At 36.6% G+C, this 22,797-nt stretch overlaps 1 protein-coding gene across 1 annotated transcript; it reads left to right on the top strand.

The window, feature by feature from the left end:
- The first annotated feature begins 15,260 nt into the window (after positions 1-15,260).
- Positions 15,261-19,607, top strand: LOC140231210 (muscarinic acetylcholine receptor M2-like). The gene is made up of 2 exons (XM_072311356.1): positions 15,261-16,118; positions 19,308-19,607. The coding sequence occupies exons 1-2, from the start codon at positions 15,261-15,263 to the stop codon at positions 19,605-19,607; spliced, it is 1,158 nt and encodes a 385-aa protein (XP_072167457.1).
- The last annotated feature ends 3,190 nt before the right edge of the window (positions 19,608-22,797 follow it).

The following is a 22,797-nucleotide window of genomic DNA, read 5'->3' as shown; positions in this document are numbered from 1 at the left end:
AAACAGAGTAATGCTGCTATGGTACCTTGTATGTTTTATGTGTGAATGAAGAGTATAGAAACAGTAAAGTGCAGAGCAGACCACCACCTGTATGTTAAACCGCGTGTCAGGGTGTCACACCCAGCGGGTGTAGAGGTATTATATCTTGTCTCTCTGTCTCATATCCAGGGTATAGTTCATCATGTATGGTCTTCCAATCTACTCACCTACCATTTGCTTGTTTGTGTATGTGTGTGTGTGTGTGTCTAAGTCTATGATTATACATTAATAACTTTGTCTGTTTCTCTTTGACTTGAGGAAAGAGAATGTTCTGCCGTCTTCCGGACACCAGTGAGTGCCCATTGTTGACGAGAATCGGCTGTGCCTATTATACAAAGTATAACCCATATGACGGATTACATACACACTGTCAGCGGGGTGAAACGGACAGTGTAACCAGTGTCGCCTCTCCCATACAGACATATAACGTCACCAAAAATGATGTGTATTAAAGGTACTGCAAGACTAATAACACTTTGTGAGGCATTTCGTCTTACTTTTCCAATGAGAGTTAATGCATCTGATAAGAAGATTATATTAAAGTAATCGCTATTATTGTTAGTAAAATTATGGTATCGTATTTCTGTCATCCTCTTCATATTGTTGTAATCACTTGTTGAATACTTCTTTGTATTGTTTATTAAATCGTTTGTTGCTTGCTGTTTCTGATTTACTCACCACATAGAAACACGCTGCAAATCGGTAACAAATGCAAATGGTATAGGTAACTGATTCTGAGTGCATACACTGGTCGGAGAGGAAGGTCTCGAGCCTCGGTGATTAAGTTTGCCTTTTCCTCCCCTGGCAACCAGCGGTATGCAGTTAGAATCACCACAATCTTTATATCATGTAATATGATTTTCTGTTTGTACTCTTTGTCCGCTTGTATTTTATGTTGAATTGCCAAATAATAAATAAATGAATGAATAAATAGATAAATAAATACATTAATTGATTAATCAATAAATTAATCAATCAATTAATCAACCAATTGATAAATAGATAACTAAATGAATAATAATAATAATAATGATAATTATGACAATAATGATAATAATAATAATAATAATAATAATAATAATAATAATAATAATAATAATAATAATAACGATAACAATAATAATGGTAACTCATTTCTCATGGCACGTACACAGTTGTATGTGCATCTTCATCAGACCGCCTTCTTTTATTTCATGAATACGCATGAGAAATTCGAATCGAATGGAACTCGGAGCTCCAAAGAGCAAAAACCCTGAGCCTAAGGTTACGACAAATCACTTATAATTAACAAGAAATACCTCAGAGGAAAATTACAATATATCAACCTCCCTCCGCCTCCAATCAACTAATCATTTTATTGAAACCGGCTGAGTTTGAGTTAATCTATAACAATAACATAATATACAAGAAAGTTTGAATACATAATGGTAATTTAACACTACATTTTTGTGTTAATGTCAACAATAATACATAACACAGATAAAAATCTAAAAAACACATCGAATATGATTATAATGGATGAATAATTGTAATCTAAAACTATTTATTAAAAAAAAGATCACTGAACATACAATTGATGGTAACAATGCATACAACGAGGTTTCTAAAAGCACAGGTGCTAGTAGGTGTTTGTCCTTTAACATGTGTTACATAATAAACAAATAAAATACGTATAAAAATGCTGTTATAACGTTATTGATTCTTAGTAAATTGTCTGGCGTGATTGCGTAATAATTATTGTAATCATCTTTCAGCTCGCACAATTATCACTATCAATGAATTGTGTCGGTGTATTTAATTTGCTGCAACTAATAACTAAATACTTTTACAGAAAGAAACAGTGAAAGAAACCTTAAAGAATAATCCTTCAGTCGTGCACACAAACAAAACGCTCTTCCGACGCACAGGCCCAAAATAACAAAATCACTTTCGTACATATGAGCATACCTGTTACCTGTTAAAGAAATGTCATTTCTGCCTTCTTTTTTAGTACCCTACGCATGCTACAAGCTCTCTTTTTCACTCCTAAGTGACCTTTTTACTCCAAAGTGACACATAGTTTTTGTTCATTTATTCATTTATGTATTTATGTATTTATTTATTTATTTATCTGTTCATTTATTTGTTTATTTATTTATCTATTCATTCATTTATTTGGCTGGCTCGACGAGATTTCATGGTTATTCCCCTAGGCATGCAACATAACCACAGCTAAATCACATTTGATTTCGTTATGTTATTTGATCAACGGATTTCTCTTGTACCAAATATGTAGATTGCAATGTCTTAATAAATTAGATTAATTAAAATAATGAGCATCGAGTAATAGAAGAAATGTTATCGCTCTCTCTCTCCCTCTCTTTCTCTCTCTCTCTCAGAGAATATAGGCATGACAAACATGCTACAGATGAAATTACCAATCGATTCCTTTTTATTGTTTCTGTGTTTTTTGTTTTTTTTTTCGCTCCTACTATGTCAGTGGGTTAAAAAAAAGTAAAAAAAAAAAAGACGTCGCTGGTTTTGAAATCCATACCGTTAACGTCCTGCTGCCTGTATTAAGGCGACTGCTAAATTCCCGACTTTTTTGTTTTAGTTGTTATCCTATGTACAGTCTATCCTGGGGCTACGCAGCGACGCCCTTAATAATTTATTCCCAAACTCCCCCTCCCCTTTCCACTGAGATTCAGCCACACAGACATAGTGCGTTGGCTCCATTTCAGCCTGTACAAAGACAGAGGGATCATGCCATTCGCTTAAAGGGACTACGGAATGCAAATGCATGTTGAATTCCATTGATTCATAAGACCCTGATCATCACTCATGTGGCCAAAAGAAAATCCAAACATATGGAATATATTTCATGATAACTATTTTGTACTATTTTCCTGGAATTACTTGGATACGCGCTCGAAAACCTTCCAAAACAAGTGACATCGTCCGTCCATATATTTAGTAACAAGAAAACATTCAAGTTATGCTAAGCCTTATCAGATAAGGTACATTCCAATGCCAGGTCCCAATGTCATTTTTGATCATATTACTACTTTAGTAATGACTGAAAGATGATGTCACTAGCAGGATCTTGATCTTGACCATAAGTGGTGTTGAAGGTATTATAAATCAATAAATTGTACATCATAAATCAAGTCAAATCCATTCCCATTACATAGTTCACATGTGAATATATAGAGAGTAGAAAAGTACCAATAAGGCAGAGATATAGATGAAGCATCAATAGAAACCCCCTTATGATTTGAAAAGAAAATTTATATCAGTGGTGTAAGGAATGCTCTTGCTGTGTTATCTTAATGACGCACATTGACAATTAATGCTTCAATTAAAGGAGACCTCCGGATGATTTTCACACTTTTACATTTGAATAAGTATGAATTAGTTAAACTGAGTACGGAGTTTCAGAATTTATTGTGATTGGAATGAGGAATGAGAATGTTTTCAAAATTTATAACAAACTGCAATGAACAAGGATGATGACATGGCAGCCTCACCATAAGAATGCAAGAGTTAGGGCTCAAGGAAGCATAACAAAAGAAGAAGGCATGCATAGCTTCTTCACAGGTGAACTTGTTGAGCAAGCGGTATTGTAATGGAATTACACTGCTACATTTCTGAAATATGAGAGGCTCTGATGTCATCAACACTGTTCAGTGTAATTTATTTAAGATTTTCAGTTTATTGGTTTTCGTGGTCAAGAACCACAATAAATTCCACGAATCTATACATGGAGCTGTCGATTTATGTACATTGTACTTCATGATGTGAAATTATGAAAATCGTCTGGAATGCCACTTTAAAGGGATGGCACAGTATTGGTGGAGATGAGAATTGGGCTTTTAACTTTTTGCGAGATACCAAGAAAACAGTTATGATATAGTACAGAACATACCATTTTAAGATGAATTCAAAGGTTTTTTTTTTTTTAATGAAAATCGGGTTTGGAATGACTGAAACATCCAAAATTAAAGGAAAACAAAGCGATCATAATAAAGCGTGGGTCCCACACTTTATCAGAATCGCTCTTTTTTGGATATCTCAGCCATTTCAAAACCAATTTTCACCAAATAAATGTTGAATTGCTCATAGAATTACATGCTCTTTCATATTTCATAAGAGGTTTCTCATTATCTAACCAAAAAGAAACCTGAAATTAGGTTTCAACCAAAACTATACGGTCCCTTTAAATGCTACATCCTCTGTATTTTACAAATCCCATCATATTCATGATCGAATTGAAGGATACAACTTTTTCACAGGCAACCCCGTTTCGTGTTTCTGGTTCTTTTAATGCATTGTAAGGATATATGGTTAAAAAAAATAATTCAGTAGATCTTTCCCTTTTCATTTTCGCTCATCGTTTCTAGCATTGAATGTTAACGTCACAATGCAAATCTTTCTCCACGAAACATTAACCTCTGCGTGAGGGTAGTTGATGATTATGCAATATTAGCAATCGAAATCATGCCCGTTTTCCTTTGGTTAAATCGGTAAAAGAAACAATGATATACGTCTCATTTTCTTTCATCGTGGTATTATTAAAGATTATTTTACGATTATAGCAAAATGCAAAAGGGTTCTTTCCCGGCTAGCACCCTATCTCTCACCCCATCCCCATCCCGGCAATTCCTTAATGTAAAGTCAAACAAATAAAATGATTTTATGCCGGATGAAAACAGTCACACTGCATGGTGTCAAACATCGATTTTTTTTTCTCAACACACCGGCCGCAGGAACTCATATATAATGTCAAACATTCGAACATATCGCATGGTGTTTTCGGCCGGACTGGGGAAACTGGCAGCTTGTCGGCCGAATGAAGCCACCAAGTGACAGCAAATGGTAGGAATTGATGAAAGGAGAAGCAAAGAAGAAGAAAAAGAATAAGAGGAGGATGCGGAGGAGGAAGAGGAGGAGGAGGAGAAGAAGAAACACAACAACAATAAGATGTCCACTTCCTCGGCCACCTAAATTGTTGGGGAAATTGGAGAGGCCCTCATTCCGGTAATGGGTGAGTGTGTGAACACGTCGTGTCACCAAATTCCTGTCGTCACCCCAATCCTTCTCTTCCTGTTTGTACATTGGAAACAAGAGAAGCCACGAGTTTGTCTCTTGGAGTTTGCTACTTGCCGGATACCTTGCCCTCCTAGCCAGAAAAGAAAAACAATATATATATTTTTTTTATCCGGTCGTTAAAAAAGAAAGAGAGAAAGAAAGAAGAAATCAGTCAGAATTGAAAAAAAAAAATCACGTTCAGGGACACACCTCAGCACAAACGAATAAGGACGTTGGTCTACTTTTTGTCTCCTGTCCTTAACAATCGAAACATCTACAATTATTGCATTCGTCAATTCTGTGCTCTTTTTTTTCACGAATTCTAATACTACGAATTCAGACACAATCTGTTGCTTTATTTCCTTAGTATTATTGTTTTTATTTCATGAGGAAAAAAAGTAAATAAGAGGGGTTGTAATTACTCTAAATTGACTAACTTTTTTCTACAAATTGGTTCCAAAGTCTTCTTGCGAGCATACAATATGCAAATCTTGTTTTTCATATGACACCTATTCGAATTCCCCACCCTCTCTAATTTTTCTCAGTTTGAGCCTGTCGTGTAGCTTCTGCTCTGTCCCTCTCTCTCTCTCTCTCTCCCTCTCTTTTATTCTGTCATTGTCTGTGTTCTTGTTTAAATTGTGTAAATCTCTATGAAATATACATTAATTTTTTAACCTTTCTTGTCTCTTTTATCTTCCTCGTATAACACAGTAGAAGAAAAGACTTTACGGTGAGTATTTTTCATGGGTTCAAGTGAGGGTATTCTCCGAAGCACGAATGCTGTTAGTTTTGCTATTCCATAAAGGGAAAAAGAGAAATACTCTTAAGATATCACACGTGACAATAAATAGCAGGAGGGCTGCCAAGCTGATTTTTTTTTTTCAATAACATTCATTTTGAAAATTGATACACACTCTCAATCAATAATCGCCATTAGGAAAAGGGTCGATTTTTTTTTTCATCTTTCCTTTTTTTCGGGGGGGGGGGGAGGGTATTTATCTCCAGCATATTCAATTTCATTTCATCATGCCTGTATGCAGTATATAACAAAACATAGCACTCATCCTGCCGGGATTTTGTTTTTATCCATTGTGATTTTTTTTTTTTCGGGGGGGGGGGGGGGGGCTCGAAGAGCTCCTGAGAATTCCCCACAGAACTGATCTGGGAAGTGAATGGCAAGCTTAAGGCCTTGCGACAATAGAAGACACAAGGTTTTGTGAGTATAATGTGCCGATGAAATTGTGACAACCCGAAGGAAGTAATTACGAAGAGGCAAACAACAGAATAACCCTCACCTCGATGATTTCATTCAAAACAATGGGTTTATCACATTGAGAATATATGTGTATATATATATATATATATATATATATATATATATATATATATATATACATATCCGGGATTTTTCTCCTTTCGGCCCATAGTAAAAGGAAACATATTATGGGACATGATGGAACTAACAACTCAAACATCAATTGACAATTTCTGTTTGTTTCTTTCTTTCTTTCAATAGACTTGTACGAACGCTTGTAACCAATTATATTAATCTTACTCTCATACATTGATTTTGTTGCATTTCGACCAAGTTGTTACAAAGTGGTTGTACATGAGCCGTACAAGTGGGTCTTATACAGTGCTTTGACATTGATTGTACGTTGACAAAGAGTTACAGGTAATTACAATATATTACAATATAACAATAAATATTAACACCACTACAGGTATATCTCAGCAAGGAGGTTCAAGAGATGGAGTAACAACAGGGTTATTCCCTTTGATCCCATGTTCGAAGCCGCCGCTCAAAAATATTTGAAGCATGTGCCAAACAGGATGTGCCACGCAGATAGGAAGACAATTGACTCGTGTCTCATTGCATTATCACCAGCCACTTTCAAAGGAAGTTATGTCTTTGTGATGGTAATTACTTTTCGCTATCCCTTCTTATAAAAGGTAGGTGGTACAGACACGAGGATGCGCGAATAGAAATTGAGCAAAAAAAAAAAAAAAAATGATGAAATAAAGATGAAAATTACTCGACTGGGCATACCCGGGCACTAATCTGATATATACAACAATGAATAATTATACTTGAAGATTGTTCCATAATAGTTTCATTTGAGAAAATTAAGCGGAAAAGTGATAAAACCAGCTTTCAAGGATAGTACGTTTTTAAATGTTTTCACATGGTACAGCTCTGATTTATACTTTTTGCACAAATTTCTAGACGGGATTGACTTTTGTTTTTCATGCTTTATCATTAAGTGAAATTTCATTTCATTTATTAAATAGATAAGCAAAATAGGGCCAAGATTATGATAACGCTCAAAATAAAATGAATCTCCAGATTGCTCAGCAAGACGGCGGCGTCGAACATCGATCATCAAAGGCACAAGTGCACCTGTGGAATTCTTTTGTACATCAATAGAAATCTGACAACTGTTTGAATAATTACAGGCAGTTGGAACTCCAGGTATAAAACCTCCTTGATCTCAGATATCTATCTGTGTGGATAAACTAAACCTTTTGTACTCGACAGAATCCCATTTCTTCGTTGATTATTTAAACTTAAAATACAACATTTGCATTACATAATTATCAAGAGCATCTAATTTCATGATGACAAAAGATGAAATTTAGAAAATACGAATAATACCCTAGACAAAAGAGGAAAAACAGTCGTTGAAACTTGGATGAAAAATCTAACCGCAACTGTCATCGGGATAACATAAGCCGTTGAGATTTTATGTTGTTTGTTTAATAGCACCTGACATTCTTGAAATTTCACAAACCGTGTGAACAATTTGGGCTCCATTCCATCCAGTCGCAAGCCGAATACAAGGTCTATGACGGTGGCGCTAGAGTATAAAGGGACGTAAAATATGAAACTCTCTCTATAGGCAGCATTCCATTGTTACCAAGGAGATGTGTGTGCATTGTATCACCTGGTCCGCCATTGGTCTATTGGTTCCTCTTGTCTAATGCGACCCGAGCAGAAACTGAAGGACACGCCACGGCGTCAAGTTGCACATTGCATTCAGGAAGGTGGCAGACTACTTCCTTTGTTGTTGTTGTTGTTGTTGTTGTGTGTGTGTGTGTGTGTGTGTTTGTAAGCGTCAGTTTTAAGATTTCTATCAGCGGGTCTACCTTCTGAAACATGGCCATCAGTTCTAATGTAATTTGAAATATATCGAGGACTTGGATTAGTGTCCAATTACAAATTTGGTTTTCATTAAAAAAAGAAAAAAAAATTGAGTGTCTCTTCTTTATAACCCTATCTCCCTTAAATGGCAATTTTCCCAATCCTTTTGAATAATCCCTCACCTTTCAAAAAGGCATGTTTCTTCTTCTTCTTTTGCTATACCACTTGTAATTCTTCCAGACTATAATTTTTTCTCACTTACCAGGAGTAGCTTCTATCTTCGGTGCTATAATGCGCTCTCTGTGAGGGCTCTGCTATGATCCAAGCATTACCAGATACCCTTTGATAATCCAGAGGGACAAAATGAGCATATATTTCCTCGAACGATGACCTCGCCGGTCAGGATTCGAACTCGAGGACTGCTATTTTCAAATCCAGCCGGTTGCCTACCACTTTATACTGGATAAATTCTTCCAATAGTGGTGAGTCTTTGATTACATGTGGTAGTCACTCACTAGTCTCGTTGTGGAAAATACATTCAGACTTTACGAAACACAGGGTATTTTGTGCAAGGTTTATGATAACGGCGTAAACTGAGTCCAATACCTTAATCACAACGAATATTTTAAAGCTTTAGACTTTGTCCTTCGGACGGATGATAGTTATAAACCACACGCCCTAGGGACATTTTGAATATAACGTTTATGCCTTTGTTTTATTTTTTGTGTCTGCGAATCAGGCTTCATCACTTCATTTACCACTTTATACAAGTGTAATTCAATGAACGGTCACAAAAATAATGTTTCGTACTGTCGGACAAAAATCCTTATCTCCATAGCATATTATTATGTTGAAATTTATCTATGCTGCTCGTGGCACGTTGCCCCTAGCATAAAAAAGTTTAAGAAGATACATTGACGGTGAGGCAGTATCAACTAATACAAAAAGTTCAATTATCCGGTGTGTCATATCATTTTGAACAAAAATTCGAACAAAAGATTTCCAATTGGTAAATCCAAACAAACAAATTATACAAAAACGCATTGAGACTCAATGACGTGTGCAGCAACAACATGCTTCAATGGACTGTTGAAAATGCTTTTATAACTTTGAAACATGTTTCCGACGATACTATTTCTTACATTCTGAACAAGAAAAGCAAAATACCTGTGATAATGAAACAAACGAAATACAATAAAAATGAAAGTCTCCTTTGATTCGCATAAAAGAAAACAAACCGAACGAATTGCTTGACGCGTTGTATATCTATTTATAATCATAATGTTTTTGTTGAAAAAAATGTGGAATAACCAGCAGACATGGTATGAGAAAAATTTATTACATGTTTTTCTTGCCTGTTACTGGGATTTCAAATTTTGTGAATACTAGCATCGAATTACGTTATTTCTACATAAAACAGCATAAGCATGTTGGTCAGAATGTGTATTTTGCACTTAAAAGTGTTTTTGAACGAAAACCGACAATGATGCAGATGCCTAAAAGACAACTTAATTACGCAGAGATTAGGGCTGTAGGCAAATTAAATTTTCTGTCAAAAAGGACCACTTTTAGTGTGCTTGTGTTATCTCGCGGTTCCCAGAATACGATAGGTTTTCATATTCCCCCAGAGGGGAATTGCTACACACATTAATAGTCTGTTCCCTAGGGAATCATCATCATGTATGCACGACAAGACAAAGCAATAACTGCCCGGACTTTCTCCGTCGGCAACAGTTATTTTGTTCTCTTCCTTAGAGAGAGGTTTTGACGTCACTAGGTATCACATGATTTTCGTGCTGTCTCTTTCCTTCGTATCTCTTGCTACGACATGAATGACTGCATGCTACATTACACAAAACTCTACTCACAGAAAGATGATAACGATGCATATGAACTGTAATAAATGTTAACTATACGTTGGCTGAACCGATGCTTTGCCTTTCAAACTTGCCAATGAATTGTAGACAATAGGAAGTCTTGTCTACAGACACAGATAGAGAGAGATGAGTTATTTTTTCATGTTTGTATCACGGTGGTGCGAAAATGCTGAATAGTCGTCCAAAATTATATCGTTCTTGTCATTATCTCTCTCTCTCTCTCTCTCTGCATTCATCTATTATGAGACAGAATTACTTTATACGTTTAGATTCTTTATTTAAATCAAGAAGCTATTTTGATGTAAGACAACATTTCAGCACCGATGTATTGTGCTAATCACTCTACTGTCCCACATGCATACAAACGATCAGTCAAAGAACTGACATGATTATTTTGGAAAATATTGAATTCTAATATTTTTCTCTTACAATATTTTTATTTTATGGAATGGTTTCGCTTGGTATTTTGTCAAGACATCATGCTAGTTAGTAAAGTATTTTTTTTTTCAAGTTTGTTTGTTTGTTTGGTTTGATTTCTGAATTTTTCATCATTCCAATACAAAATTACTTCATTCATAATATTTTCAACAATTCGATACAAAATAACATCCTTGATAATTTTTTTTTTCAACATTACAGACAACAGGATAGACAGTGTGTAAACACAGCTTGCAAATCTAGTATCAACAATGATTATCGACATCAAATAAAATGAATATTCATGAAGGGGAAAATGCATCAGACCACATATCGTAAGCGTCTGCTTGAAATGATTGTGGCCTGATTAAGTGATAGTGAAAAGAGGGAAACGAAAAAGGAGTGGACAATACTGTGCTTGCTGGTGCAGGGTACGTGGTGCTGTTTGAAGATGTGCATGGGCCTCACAATAATACTTAATTGTCGGGAAAAAAAGGACACAATTTTGCCAAATCTAATTTAACAAAAAGTCAGTATTACTAACAATCATCAAAACAGAATTCAGAAATAGTTGCATTGAAACCATATAATGCAAATGAAATATTCAAAATCAAATGAATGACTCTAATAATGTTGAAAATAGGTAAAGCGAAAAAAGTACGTCCTTGTAGCCAGTCATCCTTATACCATCTGCTGAAGATGAACATTGATGATTCGCTGGAATCCGTTGTGTTATTACAATGATGAATACACGATTGGAGAAGAATATACTTATATCTTATTTTCACACAGGCTTTCGTAGTTCTTCGGCCAAATTCATTTAATTCTTATAAATACATTGCTATTGGTTGATCGTCTCTAACACAGAGATTCCTTTCTAAACGTTTTATCCTTGTGTGTGTGACTCACTCTTATCAAGAAACGTAGCCAGTTAAAGCATTGATATTGATCTTTTTTATACTGTACTCTTCACGCACATTTCTTTTTCTTTTTCACTCTGATCTCTTCTTCATGCATGTTACGTTCTCTTTCCTACCTCAGTTAAATGCAATTCTCAAGAGAGTGAAAGATGGTTTCTCTCACACTTCTGCGAGAATGCGTATCAAGGAGCGTATTGTGCGACGGGATAGATTTTGGGAGTGCTTGCCTGTGTGTATCTGTATTGGTGTGCGTATACATGTATGTGTGTATGTGTGTGTGTGTGTGTGTGTGTGCGCGTGTGTGTGAGTGTGTGTGTGTGTGTGTGTGTATAATGTGTAGAGGCCATGTGAAGGAACAGAGGTGGCAAGGGGAGGGGTGGCCAACACATCTAATGTTTCCTTCTTTCATCCCAATTCTTTCATTCCAGTTTTACAACAGCTGACCGCATCACCTTCCAAGATCACCTGCTTAATGGTCTATAAGTACTGCTCCTTTTACATGCCCATCCCGTAGAGTGGGTCCTTCCAGCTGAAAGTGTCCAACTTTCACGCCTTTTCAACCTTTCATGCGTTTTGATGATTTTTGCCTGGAAAGGAAATTAAAGGATATCATTTGATTGCGTCTATCTTTCTCCGGAAGAGTCAAAATTATAGTATCGCACTGTGAAGCTTGTTGTATTCTCATGAGAACACAGATATAATATATTTATAGAATAAAAAGATTTTATTCTGGTTATCCATTTTTCTAAAATACAGAGGTAACGATGGGACGACTACAGAGATCCCCCTCCCCCATAAAGAAGGCACACGCTATGTTTTTAGCTAGATCTTTCACACACACAAACACATACACACACACCCATCCCCTCCCCCACACACACACATTATGCATGGAGCCAGCTTTAACAAGAGCGTAATTGGTTTGGTTATGTTTTTTATTTCAATGCACTTTGCAATTTCTTTCTCAGATTTGATCACGTAAAGGTAAATATTAAAAAAAAAGATCTGCATATTATGATCTGCAATCTTTTCACAGGCCTGTACAAGTTGAGTAACAACATTGCAAGTAAACATGCATATAAGTGTACAAATATTCTCTGACGTTTAATAAAAGGTATGTTCAGAGTTCCTTGTCATTACTATTACATGACTATTATATAAAATTAAGTTTATCATTTTGTTGGAAGATGTGACTGGTTAAGAAATCAACCAATGTATTACAGCTTCTCAGTACTAAAATTGCTTTAAATCGCCCCAGCATTTCTTTCTCCTTTTGTTTTAATTGGCAAAGAAGGTATACCTTTAAACTTTAATCGTTTTATCTCTGTGTAAAATGACGGATAACAAACAGACATTACGCGTAACATGGCCACATCATTCTTTGATGTTCAGACTTACAATCTGCCCGTGTTCCCTCCAAGGAAAGCGTGTCAAGGCCGCTGGTTGCTATTCAAGAGCGAGCCGCACAACGATTTGTGTTAATTTTCAGCTCTTCCTATGGGCGAGAAGCGCAATAGATTATTTCCGATGGTTGAAGATATAAACAAGGCACTCCTTCGACTATTAAGTCATTCGGAAACAAGGCTCAATTACCGATGCGGCGCGCGCGGGAAATAAGATCCGGTTACAATTTACCATTGAGGAATGCGGAGTCTTTAAATTCATCCTTATCGATTTATGCAAATTCAGATTAGTCGATGGTGTTTTATTGGGGGTTTATTGACCAACCCTCGTGCAAAGCAACATTAAGTTACAAACGAGTTCCCAATAACATTGATTTAACCACTGAATGACTCGGGGCTAGGAAACAGCGGTTGCTGTTCGTTCCTCCATTTTATTTAAGTATTTTGTCTTCCTCTTTTTTTTTTTCTTTCAAGAAATCTGCCCCCCCCCCCCTCTTCCGCATGTCTTTCCAACGTCCACTGAATGAATTGAGCTATGAAACTACTGCTATTATTCCTCTATATTGCTTTCACAATTTTGTCTTTCTTATTCAAAAAATCCCTGGCCTACATAATGAAAGTGTCATGTCTGTATTTATTATAATTGTTTGCGAGAGACTGAAAATCCTATGCATTCTTAATTACAAAAACAAACAAACAAACAACAACAAGAAAAAATACTTACGTTCTCCCTTACTTCATAGAACTGTTTTATCAAATAAACTTATCACCTGAATGTTGGGAAGTACTTATACCGTATAAATCGCTGACATAAACGACTCACGATGTTTAGGACATTGAGGTAGAGAAAGACAAAACAACCTTCAGAGAACAGCCAGATGTTCATTTTTTTTTTCACTGCCCCAGACTAGCAGTTTAGATAATTTGAGTTGAAATTCGATAGAATACAGTAGTGGCAATCCATTCTAGTCAAATGTTAATAAAGAGAAGTGTAAGGATGACCTTATGAAACAAAGAAGAAAAAGAATGGCGTATTTTATTATGATCACATTATGCGCAATGGCTTTGCTTATGACACGAGTGATTATAATACTGGTATGCAAAATTGCTGCTTTTTTATGTTATGTTATTACAGTCACACTAATGCTGAGGAATTTAAATTCCCATATCAATTAAATCTTGTTTTCCTTGCATATATTTGTATTCACTTGGTTTTTCACCTGGAGAAAGAAAAAGATGCTAAAATCAAACAAAAACAATTTTAGTCGGTAAAGAGCTCCTCTTTCGATATCCTTGACCTACAAAAAAAGAACAAAACAAAACAAAATAAAAACCTAAAAATCAAGAAGTCCTTGAAAAAAGAAATAAAGAAACTCTGGAGAAATGTGGTAAGAAACTCTGGAGAAATGTCGGGCAAGTGCGCGTTGTCGTCTAAAGGTTAATTTTTCATATCATTCACAGGAAAAATATCGGGAGAGAAAAGAAGTGTCAGCAAAATGCGTTTAATATCACAAAATATGGTGTTTTGAACTTTTTCGCTGACTGCTTTAATTTTCCCCTCACCGCGTTTGCCGATAGTATCCTCTCTATTGTGCTGTTCTTCAGAATTGACCATGTGGAATTATTTGAGAAATTAAAACGTCGTGAAGTGTCAACCCCCTGCTGCTTTATGTGGGGGGAAAGATCATGGAGGTGGCGGTATCAGTCGGCGACCGGTATCGCTTCTAAAATGTTTCAATCCCTAGCGAACAATCAAAGACATATTGCTGAACAAATTCAATAAAATGACATACAAACTATCTCTATTTTTTTTCCTGGCTTGGCGACATATGATTGGAGCAATATCATCATTGCCCCTGAGCCCTAGACCTCATGGTGCTCCATTGAAAACATTTGAAAGAAAACGTGGTACAGTTGCATTACCGTCGCGATAAAAAGAAGGGCGATTGTGAACATGCCGACTTGCTGCTAATCCACAAGTTGAGACGCGCGAACTCACCTTACATCTGCCAGGAAGAAGCTTTATTTCCCGCTTTCTGAGTACAATTCTAGCGGCGTACTTCTCAAAGCGAGACTCTGTTCATTGGCATTACCGATACATTTTGTGGATGTGCTAGAACTTAGAACCTTTTAGACTTAGAACACGTAGCTGCACTTAAACATTTATTCTTATTTCGGTTTTATTTTAGATTCATTGCGTATCCCCCCCCCCCCGTTTTTCAAGTCAGGTGACAAGCAATATATTCAAGTGCTTGCAGAGAGTTTCATCTAGTTGTGAGGTTTCCACCTTTCCGAAGGAGGTGGACCAAAGTATCGTTTTCAAGCGCTTCAGAGTGCATTAAGATACCACAGTCCCACCCTCCATATAACTCTTTGCCTGCTTAAATTTGGCGAAATGGAAGGAGACAGCGGTACAAACGAGTCGTTCTTTTTGAGCAGTTTCCTGGAAGACACCGTGGAGGAGTACTGGGGGTACAATATTCCTCGTATAATGAAGTTAAAAAATGTGAAGAGTTTCACCATCTCTGGTACAATCGTTACTTTGATCATCGTCTCAAATCTGATCAGCCTCGCAGCTTTTGTTGCGGAGAAGCGACTTCGTACCTACAACAACTATTACATCATCAACCTTGCCATAACCGACCTCTTGACGGGGCTCACCCTCACGCTAGACGTCTTGTATACGACGATCGGCTACTACCCGTTCCCTAAAGCCGTGTGCCACATCCACACCGGTGTGAGAAGCACACTCGTGTCCGTCTCCAACATCACGATCGTCGCCATCTGTATAGACCGTCACCAGGCCGTCTACGATCCCATCAACCATTTCATGCTGCGAAGCAAACGTCGAGCGTTCATCATGAACGCCACGTGTTGGGTGCTCTCGTTCGTCTTTTGGACCTCTTTCACAACCGTCTGGGGTTTCTTCAACACGGCACAACAGAACCCTCTACTCTGCCTCCCAGCCTACTCCTACTACGCCGGCGCCGCTCTGCTCGGCACCGCGGTAAAATTCGTCCTTCCCCTGGTCATAGTGGCGGTCCTGTACACGCGCATCTTTTTCAGGATCCAGAAGACTGTTGGTGGAAAGCATGTGAAAGCTAAGTTTGGGTCAGACGCTACTTCGGCACTGCAGACTCAATCGTCTGACGATACAGAACGGGAACATGACATGTCTGGCAGCAGCAATCACCAGGAATGTCCATCCATGAAGGAAGCTGCAATTGGTGGAGTCAAACAGAAGGAAACAGAGGTACATTAACTGATATGATTGATAGTATCTGTGCTAAATTAAGAATGATGTCAAATACGAAATCTGTAACTGTTGGATAAAAAAAGGTAAATATGAAGGCTTCTTTCACCATTAGCATATTCGGGCAAATGACCCCACTGCGAAGATTTTGGTACGTACCCACGCAAACATTCTTCTCGTAAAACAAGGTAGGCCCGCTGTGCATTGCAATGTGAAATGTGCATTGTGACATGGCATATCTCAACAACAACCAGCTGACAACAACAACAACAACAACAATAACAACAACAACAACAACATCAAAATGAATATCACTAATTTTTCTGCAGGTTACAGCATGTAAGGAGGGAGGGAGGAAACAATACATTGTGAGATGTTTTCACAAGTAACAAATATCAGGCTCGATATTATAAAATTATTTTCATAATTATTATCGAATGTTGTCTCTAATAAACGTGATCGACGCAAGTATATGTGACCGTGCATCACAAAAGAAACAAAAAATTGCAGCCCTTGATTTTACCTGAAGACTCAAAAAAGGTGAAATGGATCAACCGAGTCAATGTTGTGTTTTTCATATTTTCTGAAAGAGCTATCCTTCTTCTACATTATTCTTTAGTTTGGGATCATAACATGAATGGGAAAATGTGTTTTCAGCAGTTTTTCTACAACCCTTTTTGGGGGGAGAGTAGAATGATCAGGTATGTTTTAGAGGCCCATTTTTACTTCTTTAAATTCTTTGCACACTCCTCACTTTCAAGTCTAATAACTGTTGAATGGAAAATGCTACTGTTTTGAAAGTTGGCATTAATCATGGACAGAATGTGTTAATACAGCGTGATCAATTTCAGCGTAATATGATAATCTCTTCATTGTTGTTGCTACGGTGGTTTACATCCTTTGTTTTGTTCCTTTCATCACACAGCGAGTACGGCTTGGTAAAGACTAAGCATTTGAATAGACCCTTATACTTCAAAACCTCCCTTCTCAGTTCACACTTTTCCAGAGTGTGTGCTATCTTTCCAGTATTTAGATAGGTTAGGGAGTCCATTTGAGTTGAATTATACATCATTTTAAAGCTTAGAGTCTGCTTTGTTAGGATCTGCCCTTAACTAAAAATCCATATCTGGCGACATTATTTGGTTTTGTGATGCAGGGTCACATATTATTTAAATATGATTCCAATTGCAGAGGGCCTCCCATTCACAAAGACTAAGTAGATTCTGTTTCTCTTAAAGACAACTGTGCATTCTAGAAGAAGGTTTCCTTCCTGAAGTCCTTGTCTCTACTTAGATGCAATATAGAAGTAACATGATTATAAAACACATGATGCCTTAATAGAGAACCCTAAAGTTGTGAAAAAGGTTTATTGTTTATTGACCATGTCAAACTTACGAGATCCACATTTTGTTTCTTTTCAGCTACATAAAGCTATGTATTATTTTTATTTTAAAAAACCCTTCTACCTATCAGGCGACCCTTTCCGCTCTTTCCTAATCTTAAGGATGTCAGTGGGAGGGAGGGTGGAAGGGATGATTTAACAAGTCCGGAAATTAAGCATTGGGTATTGGCAAGTGCAGTGTACATCAAATCGTAACATAATTATGTAGACCTAAGAAGATTTAGAAACAATCAGTGACGCCCTTCCACCTTTTAGATCGAATTTTGGATTTATTACTAGTTAACTATAGTGGACAGAGTGGTGGAGGAAATCGTTAGGATTTGCGTTGTTTGTTTGTTTGTTTATTTGTTTTTCAAATATGGCTACAAGTATTTGCTGTTCTATCGGCTTACTTGTCCATAACCTGGGCAGGAAATATATACATAACTGAATAAACAAAATCAAGTAAACGGCCGTAAACGAACGAAATGACTCATCTTCGAGGATCTTTCCATGTGTTACAAAAAAAAAAAGTTTGATGAGTTAAATGACAGGATTTTAGTGGAGCGTGAAGTCAAAGGCAGATGCTGCTTGTCATTGAGTCGATGTTTCGATTGTCAATGTTCGTTAATCCGAAATCCAAATAGGGTTTGTAATTGAAATGAATTAGATTGGATTGGATTGGATTGGATTGAATTGAATTGAATTGAATTTATTTGACTTGAATTGAATTGAATTGAAATGAACTGAATTGAACTAAATTGAATTGAATTACTGAAACTTCACTGGTCTTACACTCTAGACACAGTGAACTGTTCCAGCACGTTTATAATATTTTCATATTTCACTTAACATCTATACATACACGAAGCAGAAAAAAGACATACAAGCAAGATACAATATATGATATAAAGCGGGTCATGACTAGAAAGTGTGTCAGCATAAATAATGCACATAGAAGACAATTAACATGTGAAAGATGAAGGAACTGTAAAAACAGAGCTTGTAAGCACGGGTTCCACGGGAAAAATACTAACGTAAATTTGTTTTGCAATGGAGATAGGACACAGAGTTCTAATGACGAAACTATATGAAAGCTGAAATAGCAATGTACAAAGGGAAGAAGAATTAAAATAAAAGAGAAAGGAAAAGAAAAAGAAAAAAGAAGATTCGTTTAAAACAAAGAAAGAAAGAAAGTAAAGATTTGTAATTTCGAATGTTCATTTGTACGTAACATCTTTTCATTTTCAGATAAACAAACTTTACTTTATTTTCGGACTAACGTACCTTCAAAATAACGACCCTTACATAATTTTCGGATTAGCTAGCATCCGCAATGACAAACAACACCCAAGCTTTTAATCAAAATGTGCAGGATCATAAAGGTGTAATAAATTGTAAATGAGAATTATAATTCAGTAACATGATACAAATCTTCCCCATGTCAAAAGTATTTAAAGTATGTACAACATTTCAGGAAATATAAAATTGAGTTTTCTTCAAGTGCCCTCCAATAATGCATACAATTACAAAAAAGGAAGATCGTCTTAAATGTTTTATTGAAAAAAACATCTAAAAGGCAGCAGGATTGTATCTATTGATTTAATGGGGGTTAAACTCTTGTCTATGGATTGACAACTTTATTCGTCTTTTTTCTAGGTAGATGTAATTTGATCGTTTGCGTATTTGTTTAATTTAAATATAAGTTTGGTTTGAGGTGCAGATGCAAAGTCATTCATCTTCATATTTACTTTCACTCTGCATTTAAGTGATAGCGTGTTCATTTTGTCATCGCTTATCATATTCAGGAGACCGCTCAAAATCGCGAATCAGCATCTGAGATGAAGAAAGCAACTCGCACCCTGTCCTTCATCATCATTTCTTTCGTCGTCGCGTGGTTACCGATCAACGTCGTCGAGATCGCCCATTCCGTCGATCCCATTTCCTTCAACTACTCAGCGTTGCCCAATATGCTCTTCAAATTCCTGATGTTTCTCGGCTACGGCAACGGTTTCCTGAACCCCGTAGCCTATCTTTTGTCGCAACCGTTGTTTCGGCAGACGGTTTGTAAACTACTTTGCACCCCATTTCTTCCCTACCGACGCTGATCAACCGTGATGTCGAAACTATTATAGCCCCACCCCCTCCTCGTGTGGATTGGTGTATCACCTTCCGTTTAATACCCCCTGGATGATCCCAGATGCTTTTTAAAAGATCATACTTGAGTGTACAATGCTTCAAGTTTTGTTGTTCCCAAAAACCTTTTTTTTTTTTTAATATCACAGTTCGAACGTATAATTCATGGCAAAATATGAAGGAATTTCTAAATAAACAAAAGAATAGTCACGCAAATATATTCTATAAAAACAAACAAAAAAATTACAAGAACAATTACTTATCACTTTAGCTGTATGGGGATTCATACAAGGCATTCAAAAGAGCTGGTTTAACGTAGCCATTTTACCAGTTTCCACGATCCAAGATGAAATTTATTATGCGACACCAACGCCTTATGCGACGTCACATTCGCCACCCTTGTGTGATTGTCAAAATTTTCATTGTGATGGATCATCTGCGTCTATTCGTTGCATAGCCAAAAAAACTTCTTTTTTAGAATCAAAGTTGAAAAATGTTCAAAACACATGTAAACAAGTAATAAATTGTTCAAAATGAAGCACAGGTAGTGAAGGATTACAATTATGAAGGTTAATAATCATTGCCTTAAACGGACAACAGAGTGAGCTCATTACAGTTCGCCAAACACATTTTTTTTTTTTTTACCGTCGGTTTTGTCAGGTATTGTAAAGAATCAAATTCCTATCAATCCATGCCTGCATGTAGCTCAGATTTGTAATATACTTTTCACTAGCAATGATGACAGGTAAGATGAGACAATCAAATATGACACGAACACTAACACTTACAAATGCGCATACGTGTTACTATGAAAAGTTGTAAGGTGACGTATTTTAAGTTCTGCACCTTTCCCGGTTACAGAATAAAAATGAACAAGGAGGACAAGAAAACACTTAACTTTGTACATACAGGTCGAGACAGCGATGTTTATTTTAAAACTTGAAATTCAAGCTGCAGTAAAAAATCATTTATTTGTTCTCTCTTTTTTTTTTCTTTTCTTTTTACGATTGCAACTTACTTTAATACCAACTTTGAAAGCCCGTGAACAGATGGTGAACATGACTTATCATTTTGTTTTTGACACCACCATAGTTGCTTGTCACGAATATGCAGAAGTATCACTCATGTACAAAATCTAAATAGAGGATAACGATTGAAATCGAAATTGTACCCAATGCCCTGTCGGATTATAGATCAACGTCAAAGTGCGTTGATGTGTGTGACCAATTTACTGTTTGTAATTGTTGCAGCTGTGCTGGTAACCCCCTTTCCCCCCTGTAAAACAAATGGCTAATTTTTGTTTGAAAACAAATTGACTGAAAGGTTTGTATTGTTTTAAAAAAAAGTTATAATGCCAAAAGTAGTTCTTTTTGTAGCATTGAGACGTGTAGTGCGTAGGGTAAATTTATGCTCAAAACCTCAGAAGGTTACAAGAATAATTAAAGCAGCCTAATTCTTGAATCTTTGCGAAATATCAATCACGCTATAAATTTGTTTAAGTCGTCATATATATTTTGATATTTGTACATTAAAAAGAGGCATACGTTAAACTGCTATATAGGCCGGGGGGGGGGGGGGTAGTTGATCACTGTAAAATTAAATGAATTAGCCACTTATGGCTTCTTCGTCCTATTTCGATGTGTTTTGCTTCGTCCTTAGTTGTCTCTGGTTTCTGCTATACCTTGTCTCCCTTTACTCGCTGCGCCGTTAATTCCTAGGAAAATATAACTATATAATAAAGTTGTCATTTCTATGAATGCGATTGAGATGCACGGAAATCATTCATTTTCTCCAAACTGCTATTACCTTGGAAGATGTGATATCACTTTGCGATATCAAATTGCGTCACTCTCTCCACTCGCACTATTCCCCCTCTCTCTCTCTCGCTCTCTATATTTCCTTCTGTCTCTGCAACTGAGAAGTCCTTCATTTTTTGTGCGACACCAGTGATGAATACAAATCCCATGGCACCCACCGCGCCCGCAGCGCCGACGCGGGGGTCTTCTGTATAGCTGACCAGTAATCCCCATCTTGCGCGAAGCATTACCATTGTCCCTTGGGTTGACCCGTACGTTAATGCCGGCATGTTCGCGGAGAATGTCCACGTCTAGATTGCTAGTATACTTTCATTTGTTTGTTATCCTGGTCTCATACCTATTAAAAGAAAACAGACCATCCCTAACCATATCGTTTTCTCGTATCAATTTATGCTAACGTAGACTGGTGACGAAATGTATAAAACTTAGCAAAATCTGCCTTTCCTCCATAAATTACACTTCATTTGGAGACTTAACATGCTCTTCTATGTTAAGAAGAGACTAAAATATGTTTACTGAAAATTGCTTAAGCACAGATTTACAAAAAAAAAAAAACTATATGCAAATTTCAAGTTAGCCGTAATGTTTCTTTAAGGACCTCTGAGGGGAGTTTTAGCAGAAAATCTCCATTGCAATTAATAGGAATGAAGTAAGACTGGTTTGTTGACTAGTAATTGGATATGAAACACGAGAGCCACCGAGCCTGTTGTGTATTTTGTTGAAATCTTTGGGATATGATATTTTTTTCATTATCATTTCCTCTTTGGATTATCAATTGCCAGAGAGAACCCTGTGGCGTGGATTCAGAAAGGATTATTAGCCAGAGCCCCTAGAGTTCTACTTGTTCTTTTAGTCCTTATCTTTCTTTTTTCGATAACATAGTGATATGCCTGCTTTTGCTGTTTATTTGATTGATTTTGGCTTTATTCCTGTATCAAGAATTGAGACAAATGAATAATTTCCAGAGACTGGTGGATTACCATTAATGTCTCGGACGTGATCTCCAGGATATTTTGCGAAGAGCTACAATATCGATGTAATTGAAATGAACGTTGTTACATGAGTGAGTTGGATTACAATATGTATTGAATAATGATGAAGGTCAGTTTTTGTTAGAGTTGAAAATATTTTTGCTGCGTGTAAAATATTCTTGTGGCATTCACCTTTCGAATGAGCCTTAATGAGTCTTGATGTACCAAAAATTGTAGTTCTCTGATAGCTTTCGTTGCAACTGACATTGAAATATAATTGCGTTAAGCCTCTTAATCTCCGTAAAATATGTGTATAGAGGCAGGATAAAGATTGGAGTGCGTATGTCAAAAGAACAAAGTTTTTTTTTTTTGAT

This window comes from Diadema setosum, chromosome 7 (genome assembly GCF_964275005.1).
Source record: "Diadema setosum chromosome 7, eeDiaSeto1, whole genome shotgun sequence".
Classification (NCBI taxonomy): domain Eukaryota; kingdom Metazoa; phylum Echinodermata; class Echinoidea; order Diadematoida; family Diadematidae; genus Diadema; species Diadema setosum.
Note: the sequence above shows the minus strand (reverse complement) of the source record. Positions and strands in the feature narration are given on the sequence as shown.

Excerpts from the sequence above, each read along its gene's own strand:
- LOC140231210 (XM_072311356.1), top strand. The coding sequence starts at position 15,261 with ATGGAAGGAGACAGCGGTACAAACGAGTCGTTCTTTTTGAGCAGTTTC. Across the intron at positions 16,119-19,307 it reads TCAAACAGAAGGAAACAGAG|GAGACCGCTCAAAATCGCGA; the intron begins GTACATTAACTG and ends TATCATATTCAG.